Source organism: Rhinichthys klamathensis, unplaced genomic scaffold (genome assembly GCF_029890125.1).
Source record: "Rhinichthys klamathensis goyatoka isolate OS25496 unplaced genomic scaffold, OSU_Roscu_1.1 h1tg000284l_1, whole genome shotgun sequence".
NCBI lineage: Eukaryota > Metazoa > Chordata > Actinopteri > Cypriniformes > Leuciscidae > Rhinichthys > Rhinichthys klamathensis.
The window spans coordinates 137,501-158,276 of record NW_026606803.1 but is presented as its reverse complement, the minus strand read 5'-3'; the positions used below and the strand labels follow the sequence as shown (position 1 = coordinate 158,276).

Here is a 20,776-nt window from a genome sequence, read left to right as displayed (position 1 = left end):
CAAGAACAAATATCTGCCGATGGAGTCAGAAAAATAAACTTGTTTTCACTTTGAATTCAGATTATATTTCTGACTCCATTGGCAGATATTTGTTCTTGTTTTAAACACAAACTCACTTCATTTTCATACATTTTTCAGATTGTTTTTCTTCTCCAGTAAATGCATCTAAGATTATATATAACTTCTATAACTACACTGCAAAAAATGCTTTTCTAACTTAGTATTTTTGTCTTGTTTCCAGTCCAAATATCAAACATTTCGTAAATCACGATGAATTTACTAAAGTAGTAAAATGACGTAAGATAATATATAAATCTTGTTTTCTGGGGAAATGTATCAAAATGTTTTGGCTTAAAACAAGCAAAATGATCTGCAAATGGAGTCAGAAAAATAATTTTGTTTCTCTTTGGATTAACATTATTTTTATGACCCCTTTGGCAGAAAATTTTGCTTGTTTTAAGCATCAACTCACTTAATTTTGATTAATTCACATGGAAAACAGGACATAATTTCTTATGTCATTTTACTCATACATCTTGATTTAAGGATTTTTAGATATTTGGACTGGAAACAAGACAAAAATACAAAGTAAGAAAAGCAATGTATAAGAAAACAAATGTCTAAATAAGGAGAGTGACATATCTCTCTTCTCTGATGATGTGGGCGGGGCTATAACCTGTCACTCACAGGAGATCAGCCAATAGCAAAACACAACCACATACAATCCTCCAATCAATCCCCCACAGACACAATCAAGCCCCGCCCACATGTGTTCTTGTTCCAGAAGCGCTTCACTCGATATACGACACAATAGAGGAGAAGAGACCCGTCAGGCCGACTTTAAGAAAGATAAAGTACCTGTTCCAGGGAAAAGCTCGGCCACATGAGTGAGAATAAACTCGACCACGATGGACTGAACCCGGACCTCCATGAACGCCGCCGTACCGTTAAAACCAGTCGACTCGATGTCCTTCGATCTGCAGATCATTATGCACTGATTTACTAACAACAAATAAATCTGTTCCTGGTAGAGAATGACACTTACAACAGCGATGTAAAAACACACTTAGATTTAAACTGCAAATGATGCTCTTCCTCAGTGTTTCTGTCTCGTTTTCCAGCACAAACATCTAAACATTCTTAAATCAAGAGACATTTACTGGAGAAGAAGCAAAATGACTGAAGATATTCATTAAAAACGCATCAAAATCAAGTGAGTTTGTGTTTAAAACAAGAACAAATATCTGCCAATGGAGTCAGAAAAATAATCTTGTTTTCACTCTGAATTATGTTTATTGTTCTGACTCCATTGGCAGATCTTGTTTCAAACACAAACTCACTTTATTTTGATGCATTTTTAATGAATATCTTCAGTCCTTTTGCTAAACAATAATGTTTAGATATTTGTGCTGGAAAACAAGAACAACATAATTTTTTTGCAATGTACTTAAGAATTTAAAAGTTAAAGTAAACATTTTTCTTAGCTTTTTAAATTGACTTTTGAAAACAACAGGCAGAGATTTTCTCATTTTGGTATTTTTGATGCAAAATCTTAGTAAAGAAACCTCTCGAGAAATGACTCTCGGCACAGCAGATGTTAAACTAAACCCTGTTCCCTGAATGTCCAGCTAAACGCAGCTGATTCATGTAAATATAGTGTAATCATGAGCCGTCTTCACGCCTGACATCAAGATGATTTGTTCTTTTTTACTTCCGAAAACTGTACTTTTAACAGTGTAAAATTACATTAAATGAAATTAAATCGTCACTTCCCGGGAAACCGGTGAAGAATATCAGTAATAAAACCTTTAGTTTCTTCAATGTGTCTGTTTTCCCGAGTGTGTGTCAGAGAGTGTGTGAACTGTAAACGCTGTCGTGTTCTCTGGCGTTCGGATGCTGGTGTTCGGGAACACACTCGTGTGTGTGTGTGAGACGCTTCTGGAGGGAATTACACCCAATCACTCTGATCACACACTTCGACTTTCAGAAACACTGAACCAACATTAGAGACGCTGCGACGCCATTGGTCCACTGGTTACTCCAGCTATCCAATCACAGCCTCCGCTGAGCAAAGTCACATGAGTGTTTGAGGAATTTAATCAGTATGCGAATCTCAAAATGTGCATTAAATGAGTTGGATTGAAACACAGCCAGTGTATACTTCAGTATAAGAACACTACATTTCTGGGAGCTTTCTGTTCCCTAAATGAGCCGTAAGTCACGTGCGGTGCACATGTATAAATGCAGTTATGTGAGAGATACCTGAGGAGGTTCGGGGCCCAGACGATCGCCAGGTTTCGGGAGTGCATGTTGGTCTCGGATGCAAACGTGGACATTTTGACCAGATGCCGCATCAAATACTCCAGAGTTCTGGAAGACAGTGAGTGTTGAAGAAAGGGGAGTTATTCTGAGTTATTCTGTCAAGCTCAAGAAAGAACAAAAACACTATAAAAGTATGATGATTTAAGTAAGATTGTCTTTTCCATGTCTATATGAGCTGTGCACGTCTCAAGTTGGAACTCTTATAAATAAATGTTGAAAAAGAGAACAGTTTCAGTGGATCGTAAAGGGTTATTAGTTCACCAAAAAATGTTCATCTTCGAAACAAATAAAAATGTTTTAAATAAAATCCAAGAGATTTCCGTCCCTCCATTGACAGCTACGCAACTAACACTTTGGCGCTTCAAAAAGTTCATAAAGAGATCGTAAAACTAATCCATACTGCAAACATGCTTTTCTTACTTAGTATTTTTGTCTCGTTTCCAGTCCAAATGTCAAAAAAATATTATATCAAGAAGCATTTACTTACGGAAACACGAGATTAAAGTCGAAACATTTCGAGAATAAAGTCAAAATTATGAGAAGTTTTCCGTAGAAGTTGTGTGTGTGTGTGTGTGTGTGTGTAAAGAAATGCGCTCGTGAAGTCGAACTGCTTCTGATGGTTCTAAACATAATAGTAGCTTTTTACTTTTATCTAAACTTTCAACAAAAGTAAATTCTACAGGTGCCAATCTGCCAACATGACATTACCATTTGTTTTAGGACGTTTCAAAATATACTGCGCCGAATAGACTTCAGACGGGATGGAGTTATGCAGCTTTATATGCGAGGAAACCGCGGGATCCAAACGATGCGCCCGCACCAGTGCCCTGACACACACACACACACACACACACACACGTGCCCCTGCACACACACACACACGTGCCCTGGCACACACACACACACACACACGTGCCCCTGCACACACAGACACACGTGCCCTGGCACACACACACACACACACACACGTGCCCTGGCACACACACACACACGTGCCCTGGCACACACACACACACACACACGTGCCCCGGCACACACACACACGTGCCCTGGCACACACACACACACACGTGCCTTGGCACACACACACACACACACACACGTGCCCCGGCACACACACACACACGTGCCATGGCACACACACGCACACACACGTGCCCCGGCACACACACACACACACACGTGCCCTGGCACACACACACACACACGTGCCCCGGCACACACACACACGTGCCCTGGCACACACACACACACACGTGCCTTGGCACACACACACACACACGTGCCCCGGCACACACACACACACGTGCCATGGCACACACACGCACACACACGTGCCCCGGCACACACACACACACACACGTGCCCTGGCACACACACACACACACGTGCCCCGGCACACACACACACACGTGCCCTGGCACACGCACACACACACACACACGTGCCCCGGCACACACACACAAACACACACACACACACACGTGCCCCGGCACACACACACACACACACACACACGTGCCCTGGCACACACACACACACACGTGCCCCGGCACACACACACACACGTGCCCCGGCACACACACACAAACACACACACACACACACACACGTGCCCCGGCACACACACACACACACACACACACGTGCCCTGGCACACACACACACACACGTGCCCCGGCACACACACACACACGTGCCCTGGCACACGCACACACACACACGTGCCCCGGCACACACACACAAACACACACACACACACACGTGCCCCGGCACACACACACACACACACACGTGCCCTGGCACACACACACACACACGTGCCCCGGCACACACACACACACGTGCCCTGGCACACGCACACACACACACACACACGTGCCCCGGCACACACACACAAACACACACACACACACACGTGCCCCGGCACACACACACACACACACACACACACACGTGCCCTGGCACACACACACACACACACGTGCCCTGGCACACACACACACACACGTGCCCTGGCACACACACACACACACACGTGCCCCGGCACACACACACAAACACACACACACACACACGTGCCCCGGCACACACACACACACACACACACACACACACACGTGCCCTGGCACACACACACACACACGTGCCCTGGCACACACACACACACACGTGCCCTGGCACACACACACACACGTGCCCTGGCACACACACACACACACACACGTGCCCCGGCACACACACACACACACACACACACGTGCCCTGGACCGGTGTGTAGACGGGCTGAGCGCCGATGGAAAAAGAACCGATTGCAGATTTCTTATGAAATCTTGACACATTCGTGCCACTTGTTGCAGAAAGCTGCAAAGGCCGCAAAATGCAAATATTTTTCTGAACTCATAATTTTTTTTTTTCATAAACCTCAAGTTCTCTCTTCCACTAATAACTCTGTTTTAAATCCTTCTGTGCATTTCTGTTTAGGAGTCCTCTGCTGCTCTCTAGGACAACTGGGGGGAGTTTTTTGTTGATAAGATCACAACTTTATATATATATTTACCGTATATAATATTCACGCTGTTCCACTGTTCCTCCATCTGGTCTGCGTTTGAGCTGATCTGGACTCAGTACTGATGTAAGTGTTGGACACCTGAACCCTACTCTCTGTCCTCGGGATATTACTCCACCTTTTTCCTGAGACACATTATGGTCCAGTTGGTCCTGGCCTGTTACTGGTTATTAACAAATGCCTGGCTACTGGTTCCTTCCCTAACAGTCCTAAAGTTGCTGTGGTGAATATCTTAAAAAAAAAAAACTATTTTAGATCCTTCCTCTCTTTCTAACTTCCGTCCTATTTCTAATCTACTTTTTAAGGCGAAGATCCTCGAGAGAGTTGCACTCAATCACAATCACACTTGGCTGTAAATTTAGATTTTAATTTAGATTTTTTTTTCTTTTTTCCAGAAAACAAGATATAATTTCTTATGTCATTTTACTACTTTAGTAAATGCTTCTTGATTTAAGAATTTTTTGATATTTGGACTGGAAACGAGACAAAAATACTGAGTAAGAAAAGCATTTTTTGCAGTATGGATTAGTTTTACGATCTCTTAATGAACTTTTTGAAGCGTCAAAGTGGTAGTTGCGTAGCTGTCAATGGAGGGACAGAAATCTCTTGGATACAAAACAAATATACTAAGTAAGAAAAGCATTGTTTCGATGTGGGCCGGATCTGCTGTCTGGGTCAAGTTTTCAGAAGAGACTCGATGGCTTTATATGATGACCAGATTTAATGTAGGCTTTTAGTCATGCATATCCATTAATCAGCGAAAAGAAACATTCATTTTTGGGTGAACTATGACTTCAACAAAACTTACTCTGATCTGGACTTCTGTACCATATCCTTTAATTTAGTTTATTGGTCCTTTTTGGAGCTTGCCAGATGTTTTATGCAGGTTTGTGAGAGAGTAAATAAAGTTTAGTTCAGTTTTAGCTGATCAGTGATCAACTTTTTTGGGTGAACTATGACTTTAACAAACCTAATAGCAGACGTGCACACGACTCTAATATGGAGTACACTGCAAAAAATGCTTCTCTTACTTAGTATTTTTGTCTTGTTTCCAGTCCAAATATCTAACATTTCTTAAAACAAGATCCATTTACTAAAGTAGTAAAATGCCATAAGATATTAAGTCTTGTTTTCTGAGAAAATAAATCAAATTAAGTGATTTTTGGCTTAAAACAAGCTAAATTATTTGCCAATGGGGTAAGAAAAATAATTTTGTTTCTGTTTGAATTAACATTATTTCTCTGACCCCTTTGGCAGAAAATTTAGCTTTTTTTTTAAGTATCAACTTAATTTTGAATAATTCCCCCGGAAAACAGGACATAATATCTTACGTCATTTTACTCATCCATCTTGATTTAAGGATTTTTAGATATTTGGACTGGAAACGAGACTAAGTAAGAAAAACATGTTTTGCAGTGCACTGAGTAAATGAAGTGTGTGTTAGTTGAGTGTTGACCTGTGGTGAAGAGCCGGTAAATCCTTCAGAACCTCTCGGATCTTCACCAGCCGCTCGTCCTCCAGCTGAATAGCCACCGCGTCCTGACCAGAGAACAACACGTCTTAAAAGCGCACAACACGTCTTCATTTAAAGCACATGAGATGAACTGCTGAAATGCACCGTTATGTTACATAAGTCTGGAGAACTTTTAAGCCACGTAAAAACACATACATTACATACAAATACAGATATGATCATATATTGATTTTATTTATATTCATGTTTTTCAAAATTTAGTTTATTTATTTTTCTCTTTATCTTATTGTAGTTAGTATGTTTGCATTGTGTGACGAGAAACTAGGGGAAAACCATTTCACTACATTGCATCACATGTATGTGACAAATAATAAAAGTACCTTGAACCCCGAAAACTTTCTCCACAAAATTTTCACAAAATTTTCATGGCCCCCGGAATATATTTGTTGAATGAATATATGAACATGAAATATATCAAAAGAAAGAAACAAACTCTTTGGACGTACGTTAAACTTTTAGTAATTAACGCACAAGGGTTAATGGTAACGTTAGAGCATATTTTTGTGAGCTGGCTGCTTTCAAACAGTGTATCATATATATGAATAATACAGCCATTATATATCTTATGAAATATTGGCATTATATCAGCCAACGCTTTGCATATTGATCAACATCTACATTCTTCATTAGCAGTGATTTAAAGCTATTTAAATGCCTTTCTCAGCTCATGTTGTGGGAGACTCACTGCGAAGCGGTCGTACAGCTCGTATGTGAGCAGAGGGTTGGGCAGTTCTCTGAAATATGCTTTGCACACGGAGCTCACGCAGTGGATGTCCTGCAGATACACGTCCTTATTCAGATCCGGAGACCCTTCAGAGTCAAACTCACTCCTGCAATGAGAGGAACTCCTCTATCAGTGTGTTCAAGCCTTTAAATGTCACACAGACTCACACGCACACACACACACACACACACACACACAAACACACACACACACAAACACACCTTAGTTTCTGTGTGTTGGATGAAACTCCAGACAGTCTGTAGATCCCGTCCACGACCCCGTGTTCTTCGATGAACTCGCCGCAGCTGCGCAACACCTGAGGAACTGCAACACAGAGAGAGTTTGAGTGTGTGTGTGTGTGTGTGTGTGAGAATGTTCAGGCACTCAAGCAGAAAAACACATGAAAAACTGTGAGAATTAAGGAATAAACTCAGTCTGTGGGGATAAACTCAGTCTGTGGGGATAAACTCAGTCTGTGGGATAAACTCAGTCTGTGGGGATAAACTCAGTCTGTGGGATAAACTCAGTCTGTGGGGATAAACTCAGTCTGTGGGATAAACTCAGTCTGTGGGATAAACTCAGTCTGTGGGATAAACTCAGTCTGTGGGATAAACTCAGTCTGTGGGGATAAACTCAGTCTGTGGGGATAAACTCAGTCTGTGGGGATAAACTCAGTCTGTGGGATAAACTCAGTCTGTGGGGATAAACTCAGTCTGTGGGATAAACTCAGTCTGTGGGGATAAACTCAGTCTGTGGGATAAACTCAGTCTGTGGGATAAACTCAGTCTGTGGGATAAACTCAGTCTGTGGGGATAAACTCAGTCTGTGGGGATAAACTCAGTCTGTGGGGATAAACTCAGTCTGTGGGGATAAACTCAGTCTGTGGGGATAAACTCAGTCTGTGGGGATAAACTCAGTCCGTGGGGATAAACTCAGTCTGTGGGGATAAACTCAGTCCGTGGGGATAAACTCAGTCTGTGGGGATAAACTCAGTCTGTGGGATAAACTCAGTCTGAGGGATAAACTCAGTCTGTGGGATAAACTCAGTCTGTGGGACAAACTCAGTCCGTGGGATAAACTCAGTCCGTGGGGATAAACTCAGTCTGTGGGATAAACTCAGTCCGTGGGGATAAACTCAGTCTGAGGGATAAACTCAGTCTGTGGGATAAACTCAGTCCGTGGGGATAAACTCAGTCTGTGGGATAAACTCAGTCTGTGGGATAAACTCAGTCTGTGGGATAAACTCAGTCTGTGGGATAAACTCAGTCTGTGGGATAAACTCAGTCCGTGGGGATAAACTCAGTCTGAGGGATAAACTCAGTCTGTGGGATAAACTCAGTCTGTGGGATAAACTCAGTCTGTGGGATAAACTCAGTCCGTGGGATAAACTCAGTCTGTGGGAATAAACTCAGTCTGTGGGATAAACTCAGTCCGTGGGATAAACTCAGTCTGTGGGATAAACTCAGTCTGTGGGATAAACTCAGTCTGTGGGATAAACTCAGTCTGTGGGGATAAACTCAGTCTGTGGGATAAACTCAGTCTGTGGGGATAAACTCAGTCTGAGGGATAAACTCAGTCTGTGGGGATAAACTCAGTCTGTGGGGATAAACTCAGTCTGTGGGATAAACTCAGTCTGTGGGGATAAACTCAGTCTGTGGGATAAACTCAGTCTGTGGGATAAACTCAGTCTGTGGGATAAACTCAGTCTGTGGGGATAAACTCAGTCTGTGGGATAAACTCAGTCTGAGGGATAAACTCAGTCTGTGGGATAAACTCAGTCTGTGGGATAAACTCAGTCTGTGGGGATAAACTCAGTCTGTGGGATAAACTCAGTCTGTGGGGATAAACTCAGTCTGAGGGATAAACTCAGTCTGTGGGGATAAACTCAGTCTGTGGGGATAAACTCAGTCTGTGGGATAAACTCAGTCTGTGGGGATAAACTCAGTCTGTGGGATAAACTCAGTCTGTGGGATAAACTCAGTCTGTGGGATAAACTCAGTCTGTGGGGATAAACTCAGTCTGTGGGATAAACTCAGTCTGAGGGATAAACTCAGTCTGTGGGGATAAACTCAGTCTGTGGGATAAACTCAGTCGGTGGGATAAACTCAGTCTGTGGGATAAACTCAGTCTGTGGGATAAACTCAGTCTGTGGGATAAACTCAGTCTGAGGGATAAACTCAGTCTGTGGGGATAAACTCAGTCTGTGGGGATAAACTCAGTCTGTGGGATAAACTCAGTCTGAGGGATAAACTCAGTCTGTGGGGATAAACTCAGTCTGTGGGGATAAACTCAGTCTGTGGGATAAACTCAGTCTGTGGGGATAAACTCAGTCTGTGGGATAAACTCAGTCTGTGGGATAAACTCAGTCTGTGGGATAAACTCAGTCTGTGGGGATAAACTCAGTCTGTGGGGATAAACTCAGTCTGTGGGATAAACTCAGTCTGTGGGGATAAACTCAGTATGTGGGATAAACTCAGTCTGTGGGATAAACTCAGTCTGTGGGATAAACTCAGTCTGTGGGGATAAACTCAGTCTGTGGGGATAAACTCAGTCTGTGGGATAAACTCAGTCTGTGGGGATAAACTCAGTATGTGGGATAAACTCAGTCTGTGGGATAAACTCAGTCTGTGGGATAAACTCAGTCGGTGGGATAAACTCAGTCTGTGGGGATAAACTCAGTCTGTGGGGATAAACTCAGTCTGTGGGATAAACTCAGTCTGTGGGATAAACTCAGTCTGTGGGATAAACTCAGTCTGTGGGATAAACTCAGTATGTGGGATAAACTCAGTCTGTGGGATAAACTCAGTCTGTGGGATAAACTCAGTATGTGGGATAAACTCAGTCTGTGGGATAAACTCAGTTTGTGGGAATAAAGGAATAACTCACTGTCTTGTGCGGTGGAGGTCAGATGATCCAGAAGATCACATCCGAACACTTTATCCCGATTGCCTCCTTTTCTCCGGCCTCTCCTCATCTTGCTTGTGTTTCACCTCCTCTCTAACATTCAGGCCTCGTGTGTGTGTGTGAGCTGTTTAATGAGTGTGTGTGTGAACTGCTGAAGTTAAACCGCACATGACGGCTGTTGTCGAATATCTGACGCTGTTGAATCAGTTTAATCCTGATTTATGATCCAGAACTTCACTGATGAACCTCATCCTGATGCACTGCTTCATGGAATCGACTCTTCATATCTAGAGATATGAAATATACAGTATCTATATAAATGAAGAAATTAATACTTTAAAAGCCACAATATTCAGAAAATGTTTAACATAACATAATTGTGTTCACTCTTAAAGATAAAGATTGTTGAAGGGTTGCTTTATGGTTCTTTGGAAATAATAGTTTTTTATCAAATTCTTCCAAGATTTAATGATCTAGGCTGTAGAGCATAAACTCACTTACTTGTGAAAAAACTGAAAAACATATGCATGTGTCTGTGTGTGAGTGTGTGTGAGAGGAGGTGTCTCTGTGTGTGCGTGTGAGTGTGTGTGTGTGAGAGGGTGTGTCTCTCTCTGTGTGTGTGTGTGTGTGTGTGTGTGTGTGAGTGAGAGAGAGAGTGTGTCTCTGGTTGTGTTTGTGAGTGTGTGTGTCTCTGTGTGTGCGTGTGTGTGTGTGTGTGTGTGTGTGTGAGAGAGAGAGAGAGAGAGAGAGTGTCTCTGGTTGTGTTTGTGAGTGTGTGTGTCTCTGTGTGTGAGTGTGTGTGTGTGTGTGAGAGAGATAGTGTGTGTGTCTGTGTGTGTGTGAGAGTCTCTGGTTGTGTGTGTGAGAGTGTCTGTGTGTGTGTCTCTCTCTGTGTGTGTGTGTGTGTGTGTGTGTGTGTGTGTGTGTGTGTGTGTGTGTGTGTGTGTGTGTGTGTGTGAGTGTGTCTCTGTGTGTGAGTGTCTCTGTGTGTGTATGTGTGTGAGTGTGAGTGAGAGAGAGAGTGTCTCTGGTTGTGTGTGAGAGAGAGTGTGTGTGTGTGTGTGTGTGTGTGTGTGAGAGAGAGAGAGTGTCTCTGGTTGTGTGTGAGAGAGTGTGTGTGTGTGTCTCTGTGTGTGTGAGAGAGTGTGTGTGTGTGTGTGTGTGTGTGTGTGTGTGTGTGTGTGTGTGAGTGAGAGAGTCTCTGGTTGTGTGTGAGAGAGAGTGTGTGTGTCTCTCTGTGTGTGTGTGTGTGTGTGTGTGAGAGAGAGTGTCTCTGGTTGTGTGTGAGAGAGTGTGTGTGTGTGTCTCTGTGTGTGAGAGAGTGTGTGTGTGTGTGTCTCTCTGTGTGTGTGTGTGTCTCTGGTTGTGTGTGGGTGAGTTACTAGGTATGCAAATATCTAATCAGCCAATCACACAGCAGCAACTCGACGCAATTAAACCGGTCTGCAGAAGTTCAAACTGAGCATCAGAACGAGGAATAAAGCTGATTTCAGTGACTCTGAATGTGTTGTTGGTGTCAGACGAGTGTTTCAGAAACTGCTGATCCACTGGGAGTTTCACACACAACCATCTCGAGTGTTCACAGAGAATGATCTGAACAAGCGGAGATATCCAGAAATGCCTCATTGAAGCAAGAGGTCAGAGGTCACAGCCAACCTGAGTATTGATGCCGACCCCTTCTGATGTCACAAAGCTCAAATCTGGTTTCTTGATCATGATGAGTTCACTGAACTCAAACGGCTTCAGTCACCAGATCTCAATCCAATAGAGCAGCTTTGGGAAAAAGCTGGAGATTCACATCATCAAATCTGTGTGATGATTTCATGATAATATAGACCAGAATCTCTGTGAGAACATGAGCTTTATCCACCAAAGTTACCATGTTCACAAAGACAGAAAACTGGGGATTCGAAATAGCCTTAAAAAACATGATAAACTAAGGAATGAATATTACTTTTCATTAATACTGACAGCTAGGGATGCACGATATATCGGCCATCATATCGGTATCGGCCGATATATGTTCATTTTAAGCCGATAAAAATGTATTATTTCCTTCAGCTGAGACGCTTCAGATGTTCAACATGATGGTTATGAATTGCTTGAAATATGATTGGAATCACTTTAAAAAGGAAAATACAGTAAAGCGCAAGTCTTTCATATCGGCTACATAAAATTATAATAAGAACATTATATTTGTGTGCTTGTGACATGACTTTTAATGGTGAGACTTATTTTTGCAATCAGGCTCTCAAAAATGATATAAAAATTTGGATTAGGGTTTATCAGCCAATACATCGGTTATCGGCTTTCAAATATAAAGAATTATCGGTTATCGGTATCGGCCAACATTTTCATATCGTTGCGTCTCTACTGACAGCCAATTAAAACATCCACCCAAAACTCAGAGGTAAATTGACAGAAGTAGAAAACAAGACTTCTTATCTTATGGCATTCTGCATCTCAAGTAAATGTATTTTGATTTAAGATCAATACCGATAAAACTTTATTATTCAAATGGGACGTAACTGAAAACTCCATTAACTAACAGGGAATGTCCTCAGAACGTTATGAACAAACAACCTTCCAGCAATGAAAATAGAAAGTTTAATAACATGAGCACAAAAACGTTATTTACTAGGGATGCACCGATACCGATAATTCTTTATATTTGAAAGCCGATAACCGATATATTGGCCGATAAATCTAATCCCAAGTTTATAAAATTTTTGAGAGCCTGATTACAAAAACAAAGTCTCACCATTAAAATCCATGTCCAAAACACACAATTATAATAATGTTCTCAGTATAATTTTATGTAGCTGATATGACAGACTTGTCTTGCACTTTACTGTATTTTCCTTTTTTGAAGTGATTCCAATCATATTTCAAGCAATTCAAAACGATCACGTTGAACAGTGCGCATCTGAAGAGTCTCAGCTGAAGGAAACAATACATTATTTATCAGCTTTAATATATCAGCCAAATCTTTTTTTAATCGGGCCGATAACATTAGAAATGAACATTTATCGTCCGATACCGATATAGTGGCCGATATATTGTGTATCCCTATTATTTACACATTTTAGTTTATCTAATTTTTTAAAAATGTTACAAGTTTCAGAATGTAACGTTTCCCAGGATGTTTGCAAATTGAAATGTTCACTAAACGTTAAAACATTCAGAAATAACATTTGGTCACACTTTATTTTAAGGTGTCATTGTTACAGTGTAATTATATATGTAAGTACTGAGTATTATTAAGTAACTACATGTATTACTATAGGGTTAGGATGTGGTTGAGGGTTAGTTGCATGCAATTATGAATAATTGACTGTTATTACTACGGTAAGTACATGTTACATATGTAACAAGGACACTAAAATAAAGTGTTACCCAAGCATTTTTTTAAAGTCATCTGAATTATGAAAGTGCGGCCTGTGAGCAATAAAACACTCCTCTAGGTGCACAACCACAGGAAACACCAGAAAGAACTGCACAACATGCAAAAACAGGACAACATCTAAACGGAGAGCAAACCTGCATATAAACAACATTTCATCTGCTGGAGTTGTAGTTTTGAACCATGACACACTCTCCTGTAGAAACCCTTCACATCACGAAGCGCTGGGTTGGGTCGCGTGCCACCGTTTCCTCTTCTCCGTTCGTGAGTTTTGCACCAGTTCAAAGCCACACCCTCACAATTTCAACATGATCTTCATATCTTTCAGCAAGTATCGCAGGAGATCGACTCAAAAATCAGCCACGGTTTTTGCGTCTCAAACTCCTCTGGAGGGTTTCGCATCATGTTCGACTGATTTTTCAGCGAGTTGGTTCCTCTCGGCCTCTGGTGCTCTAGCGGAAATGACTGATCACATCTGAAGGCCATGAGAGCTTCACGTTCACATCATCAAACGAACTCAGGACTTTCCCCCTACATGAGCGGATCCCATCACACGCCGCTCGATCAGGCATCTTTACAGCTAAAGCTAAAGCTAAAGTTAAAGATTGAGAGGAGAAAAACACAGAAGAATTAAGAAAACCCTCCAGTCCTTACCTTTCTCTCTGCACCGGCAACAAGCGTCAGTGTAAAGTGTCTGTGACGCAAGAAACCACTAAACTTCCCTCACTGACTTCCTGAGTCTTTTAGTTTCTGTCTTGATTCTCCATTTCTTATTGACGCCTTTATCTCGAGCTCTCGCTGGTTCATCCATACGTGCAACATCAGGCCTAGATATGAGGAAAGATAGATGCGGTCAAGGCAGGACACAAAACTGTGAATAATACTATGATTTACATTTATTCATTCAGCAAAGCAACTTGCAAATGAGAAACATCACATGCAATTCATCATAAAAGCAATATTCATGGTATGCAAGTTTAGAGTATATAAGCTGTATTAATGCATAAGCTAGAAAACAACAAGAGTGATTAGCTTATTCACTTACCATGGTATTTTCATGGTACTCCAGGGTACTTCAAAGAACTGCATTGTCCTAATGTGGTAAATATCCAAATTTCCATGGTAAATAATGGTATATATATATATATTTCCATTATACCAAGTAAAAAAAAAAAAAAACCAACAAAAATAGGCATTTCTATGATTACTATATGCATGTACCATGGTATTTATCTGATATAAGATATGTCAATGAATGCAATGGTAGTACTATTGTGTGTGTGTGTGTGTGTGTGTGTGTGTGTGTGTGTGTGTGTGTGTGTGTGTGTGTGTGTGTGTGTGTGTGTGTGTGTGTGTGTGTGTGTGTCAAATAAAAACATGATGGTACTTTGTTTTCTTAAATCTTCAATATGACATTAAAAGTCATAATTATGATATACTAAATCTTAATTGTGAGATAAAAATTTGACTTACTATGTCATAATTTCAGATTTTTTACTTTTTAATGTCATGATTATGACTAAGTTTTCATCTCATGCTTATGACTCACTATACCAAAATTTTGACCTTTTGTCATAAATATGACATTCTTAGTCATCATTTAGAAAATTTCACTCATAGAATTCCTTAGAAAAAATAAGTTGACGTAAATTTTTCAGTATACTTCTAGTAACTAAGTATCCTTATATCAATGCACTAGTGGTAAACTTGTAAGTGTACTGTTTCAATACTACTTGGGAATAAATTAGCCCACTTTTTAGTGTATAAAAGTATACTTTCAGAGTGGTAAACTTTGAGTACACAACTAGTTTACAACCACATTTTTCATTTGTACTGCAACTACAAGTGAACTAATAGGTTTATTGACAGTTTACTAGTCAAATACTTGCTACACATTTTTTAGTTTATGAAAGTACACTTTGAAGTACACTCTCAGTAAACTACTAGTAGTTTTATACTGCAAGTATACTTGTATGTTTTCTTTAAGTGAAGTTAAAGGGATAGTTCAACCAAAAATGAAAATTCTTTCATCATTTACTCACCCTCAAGTTGTTCGTATTTGGAAGAATGTTTTAATCAAACAGATCTCAATGATTAAAACATTCTTCCAAATATCTTCCTTTGTGTACAGCAGAACAAAGAGGTTTGGAACAACTTGAGGGTGAGTAAATGATGAAAGAATTTTCATTTTTGGGTGAACTATCCCTTTAACATCATACTTTATATATTATATACACTTTACATATACTACCATGTGTCTATTTAGGTTTTCTTTACTTGACATTAACCTTTAACTGTACTTTAAGTAAATTTGAAGCAAATTCCTAGTATTTAATAGGCTACTCAATCCCAGAAGAGTAAACAACACGGCGACAAACTTAGAATACTTTTTTATACTTATCTCGATCAAAAGATTGAGTGCAAGTATAGGCCAAATATACTTAGACTTTTCTGTCAGCATAAGTGTAATTTAAAGTATATTTCTGAGAAATTAGACAAAGTATATTTTCTTGTTTTTTAGTTTAAAAGAAGTATACTAATAGCACATTTGAATAAACTTCTGTGCCACATCCAACAATTTCAGCAAACGGTGAAAGTTACAGAAAATATTTAACAGAAAAAAATGAACAGAAGGAAATATCCAAAATAATATATTTAAAAAAAACAAATATAATGAGTCTATATAATTATTAGCTATTATGCGAACCAATGTGCACATGAAAAACTTTTCAGAACATAATCATAAAAGAAAAATTTAATTTTATGATTTACATTGTGCTTTCAGTGCAAAAGCTTTTAATATACAAATACATAGCACAAAAAAAAAGTCTTCAATCAAGATACTCAAAATTACATGATATTAACTCTTGTGATCTGGGGAAAAAAGTATGAAAATTAAGTGAGTTTATGACCACATTGGAAGATATTTGTTCTTGTTTTAAAATTAAACTCGCCTCATTTTTGGTAAATTTATCAGAAAATATATTTTAGCTCATTTTTATCTCGAGTGAATGTATCGGAATTACCAAACACATCAAAACACAAACATTCCCAGTGTGTGGAAACTCGGACACTCACGCGCGACTAACGACTCCTGTTCGTCACTGTAATCGTCATCCATCATCAAAACTTTAATAGTGTGACACTGGTTAGTTAGGGGTGATAAATAATCTTCCTTTTCCGTTTAGTTTTGAGTATTGATTGATGTCATACCTTGAATATGTTCACTAGTGGAAAACTGCTTCGTGAAGCTTCGAAACCGTTGCAATCAGTGATGATTCTGTGATTTTAAAGTCACGTGATGTCAGTTACATTACGTCATAACTGTTTCGAAATTTCAATGGTTCGTTGGCTACTAAACAGTTCACACCAATGACGATTTATAATATAGTTCTGAAAGTCGTTCTCAATATTAAAGAGTAGCAGAGTTCACACCACAGCTATAACGATAACGGCACAGACAAATATCGTTGGAATCACATTCAGAACTATTTTATCCAGCAAATGAACGATAAAAACATTGACAGCCAATCAGAATCAATCCTGATGTGACGAGCTCGAGCATTTAAAGCGACAGAATAAACAGAACGATATCTTTATAGTTATCTTTATAGTTATCGTTCTTGGTGTGGACGGGCCTTAACACTTCTAACAAGTCTAAGGAATATATCCTATTTTTTTTTATTTTGTTTGGTAAATTTTTATCCATAAAATTTTGGGGTTCACTTTCCACTCTCAGAATGTTTTGACTGAGGTAGATCCTCTCCTCAAATGGCATATTCTTGAAACAATATGATATTTTCTTTCTAGAATTATTGCATCTTGTTTGTAACTTGAAGGTTCTGGTGATTCTCTTTATGTGGGCGTGTCCATTTGACTCTTTGTTACTTTAAATAAAAACAAATATCTACGGTCGCCGCTAGGGGGCGATGATCTCTTTGAACCCATGAACTATTGCTTTTACCTGATCTCGGATCAGTTTTATACATTTTTGTAGACATTTTTTTTTTATAAAATAGGCTATTCATGTAATAAAAAGGAAGATTAGTAAATAAAAAACCAGCCCAGCCATTTAACAAAATAACATAACTCATAGCACATACACTTCATATTTATTTGTATTAAATGGTTTGTAAATTGGATTTAATAGATGACACTTTCAATAAAACATTTGTAATTGGTTTGTCAAAGTTGTTTTTGGGTCAATGACGTGACGCCTAAGTTTTCTGCCCGTCTGCATTTTTTCAGGCAAAAATGGGTTTAAATGCCTAAAAAGATACTGCATATTTGTAGTACCTCTCCCATGTATGTACTCACTTTAACTTTTCAAAAACCTTTACTTATTTTATTTTTGTTGTTGTTATTTAAAGTGTCAAAACATCATGTGGTGCGACCGTCCGGCCATAACTTCTGTTTTGAAAACATCTTTGAAATTACTCTGAATTTATTCAAATTTATATTCTGCACTATTTGGCATGATTTCCAAAATATTTTTCATTCAAAAAATTTCATTTAAAAAAAGGATTTGCATTTATATTTCCATCATAATATACAAACAAACTTTGTCCGATGATGTCTATTTTATGAAATATCATGTGGTGCGACCATCAAAGAACTACCATTTTGGGACTTATATGTTGAAAACCATTCAAACACAGGAAGTTACATCATAAACCAATTTACCAAGGACCCATGGAAGCAGCAAGCAGGTTTGTAATTCTCTCAAATTGGAAAAAAAAAAACCATTGTAATGGTTGGTATGTAGTTTCCAAATTTGGATGTCATGTGGTATGACCTCAAAATTTTTTTAATATTAAAGTTATTTCCATAAATATATATGTTTTTATTATAAATTTCATAGTGACCTTTTTTGGCAAGCTAGCTTGTTTTGTTTAGGTGGCCAATTCTGTGCCTGTAAATTATGACTGAATTTGAAAATATCATGTGGTGCGACCACTGCAGACTGTTTTCAATGATAGATATATGTCCTAGATTGGCAGTTTTATGCTTTTATATTCAATCGACGGTTTATATTAAAAAGTACTTTGCTTTAGTATCATTTGGAATAGATTTTTATGCAATTTGGGATTTTTTTATATATATTTCAGACAGTTTATGTTCACTCTTTGTACAATATGAGAACAATGCACAAAAAATAGAGCATGTAATTTCAGTTTAGTAATACTGCATTTATTTGTAGTGTATTTATTATTGCCTATTTATTTATTTAAAACTATTTTACCAGATGCCACTGCCTGCCAAGCGAAAAAATTCTTACCCTGCAGCAAGAGCGGAGTACCTTGATGAGAAGAGTGAAATATTATCACAGTTTAAAATATCTGTTTTCTATGTGAATATACAGTAAAGTGTAATTTATTCCTGTGATCAAAGCTGAATTTTCAGCATCATTACTCCAGTCTTCAGTGTCACGTGATCCTTCAGAAATCACTCTAACATGTAACCCTAGACCACAAAACCACTCATATGGGTAAATTTTTTGAAATTGAGATTTATACATCATATGAAAGCTGAATAAATAAGTTTTCTATTGATGTATGATTTGTTAAGATAGAACAATATTTGGTCGATACAACTGAAAATCTGGAATCTGAGGGTGCTACAAAATCGAAACATTGAGAAAATCGCCTTTAAAGTTGTCCATTTATGTTTGCGATATTGCTATATTCACTCACAAATATAATTGTTTAGACATTTCTGGTAGGACATTTACAAAATATAAAACATCTTTATTTCATATCCTAATGATTTTTGGAATAAAAGAAAAAAATTGATAATTTTGACCCATACAATGTATTGTTGGCTATTGCCACAAATACCCTGTGCGAGTCACTAATGATTTGCTGCTCAAGAAACATTTCTGATTATTATCCATGTTCATATTTTTGTAGAAACTGTGATACATTTTATATGTCAGGATTATTTGATGAATAGAAAGTTCAAAAGAACAGCATTTATTTGAAATAGAATCTTTCGTAACATTATAGCTGCGCCTGAAAGTGACACTGAATGTGTCCTTGATTAATAAAAGTATTAATTACTTTTAAAAAAACTATTGACCCCAAATGTTAACTGTATACAATACTTTTATTAAATAATTTATATCTATAACATTATTATTTCTTAGAAAGAAATTCTAAGTCAAGTTAAATTAAATGGTGCACTTGTGTTTGTGATGTGATTTTTATTAAAAAAAAAGTTTATTAAATATTTATGTTCAGGAAAATTCTGTGAAATTTGTATAAAATCTGGTTTAAATCGATTTTTTGTATAAAATGTATTGTTCATTGATCTCTTTAAATAGATTTTTAACTATATAAGGTCTTCGTGTCATTTGGGGCGACCACTTATCATGTGGTGCGACAAATAAAAGAAATCACTGTATTAAATTTAAAATAAAATATTTTATTTCTGTGGCTGAAATATGAATCACAGTATGCTTTAGTAAATTTTATTTTTAAAACATTTCTATCAGTTTTATGTGATTTACAGGAAAAATAAGTCTGTTAACTAGATTTAAGAAGGCAACTCAGAAATTATAGAACAAAAAATGAGATCATTATTTACAAAAACTCAAAAGAAATGCAAATACTTGGTTTCTAAACACTTTATACTAACTAAGAACTTGTAAAATAATGTTTAAGCATGTTAAGGGAATTAATACATTTTAAGATAAATCACGGTCGCACCACATGACATTTTTTAAGGCTATACGGACAATTCATCTAGATGAAAAAACACTAAAATCACTTAGATTAAATTTTTAAAATGAATTTAGGTGTACACAACATCCTTAATGTTTGAACAATTGCAACAGATATTATTATTTTTAGTATTTTAAAATTGGCCTTTGACCCTTTTATGCATATTTGGGCCGACATTTTCGTTGCATTTACACTGATCTGACCAGCAGGCGTCATCAGAGAGTCGAGCTTCCAAACAGTGAATCATTTTGCGAATCAATTGGTTCAATTGATTCAAAGTTTCATTACTAATGTAATGTCCTGTCCATATCGTGATCAGCAAATTATGGCTAAACTGCTACACCTCCTGTGATCCTCTCTCTCGCCCCAGAGTTGAACTGGCAGAGGAAAAGCATATATTTTGCAGTGCACAATACACATCATATATCACATATGACTCATTGTGAACTGATTGATTCAGATGTTTGCAGAAGGAAAAGTCCCTCGTGATGCCAGTGTGTGTCACATGACCTTCAGATGATTCAGTCTCGCTCGCAGTTATTGATCGCAGTTTGTTCTTTGCCAAGGAGAGATTTGAAAAGGAAAAGGAATACTTTGC

At 38.5% G+C, this 20,776-nt stretch overlaps 1 protein-coding gene and 1 long non-coding RNA gene across 2 annotated transcripts in view; both read right to left on the bottom strand.

Annotated features, from left to right (window-relative positions):
* si:dkeyp-68b7.12 (rho GTPase-activating protein 30) overlaps nucleotides 1–10,556 on the bottom strand; it is a 37,470-nt gene extending 26,914 nt beyond the window's left edge. Inside the window, exons 1-6 of the mRNA XM_056269601.1 lie at nucleotides 10,036–10,556; nucleotides 7,371–7,473; nucleotides 7,111–7,255; nucleotides 6,348–6,430; nucleotides 2,263–2,370; nucleotides 859–977 (exon numbers count right to left, since the gene is read on the bottom strand). Coding sequence (XP_056125576.1) covers nucleotides 859–977; nucleotides 2,263–2,370; nucleotides 6,348–6,430; nucleotides 7,111–7,255; nucleotides 7,371–7,473; nucleotides 10,036–10,123 — 646 coding nt within the window. The 5' untranslated portion in view covers nucleotides 10,124–10,556. The remainder of the gene's footprint in view (nucleotides 1–858; nucleotides 978–2,262; nucleotides 2,371–6,347; nucleotides 6,431–7,110; nucleotides 7,256–7,370; nucleotides 7,474–10,035) is intronic.
* A 3,006-nt stretch (nucleotides 10,557–13,562) lies between these two features.
* LOC130103365 (uncharacterized) overlaps nucleotides 13,563–20,776 on the bottom strand; it is a 16,999-nt gene continuing 9,785 nt past the window's right edge. The window contains exons 2-3 of the long non-coding RNA XR_008809340.1: nucleotides 14,502–14,549; nucleotides 13,563–14,283 (exon numbers count right to left, since the gene is read on the bottom strand). This is a non-coding gene — a long non-coding RNA (uncharacterized LOC130103365). The remainder of the gene's footprint in view (nucleotides 14,284–14,501; nucleotides 14,550–20,776) is intronic.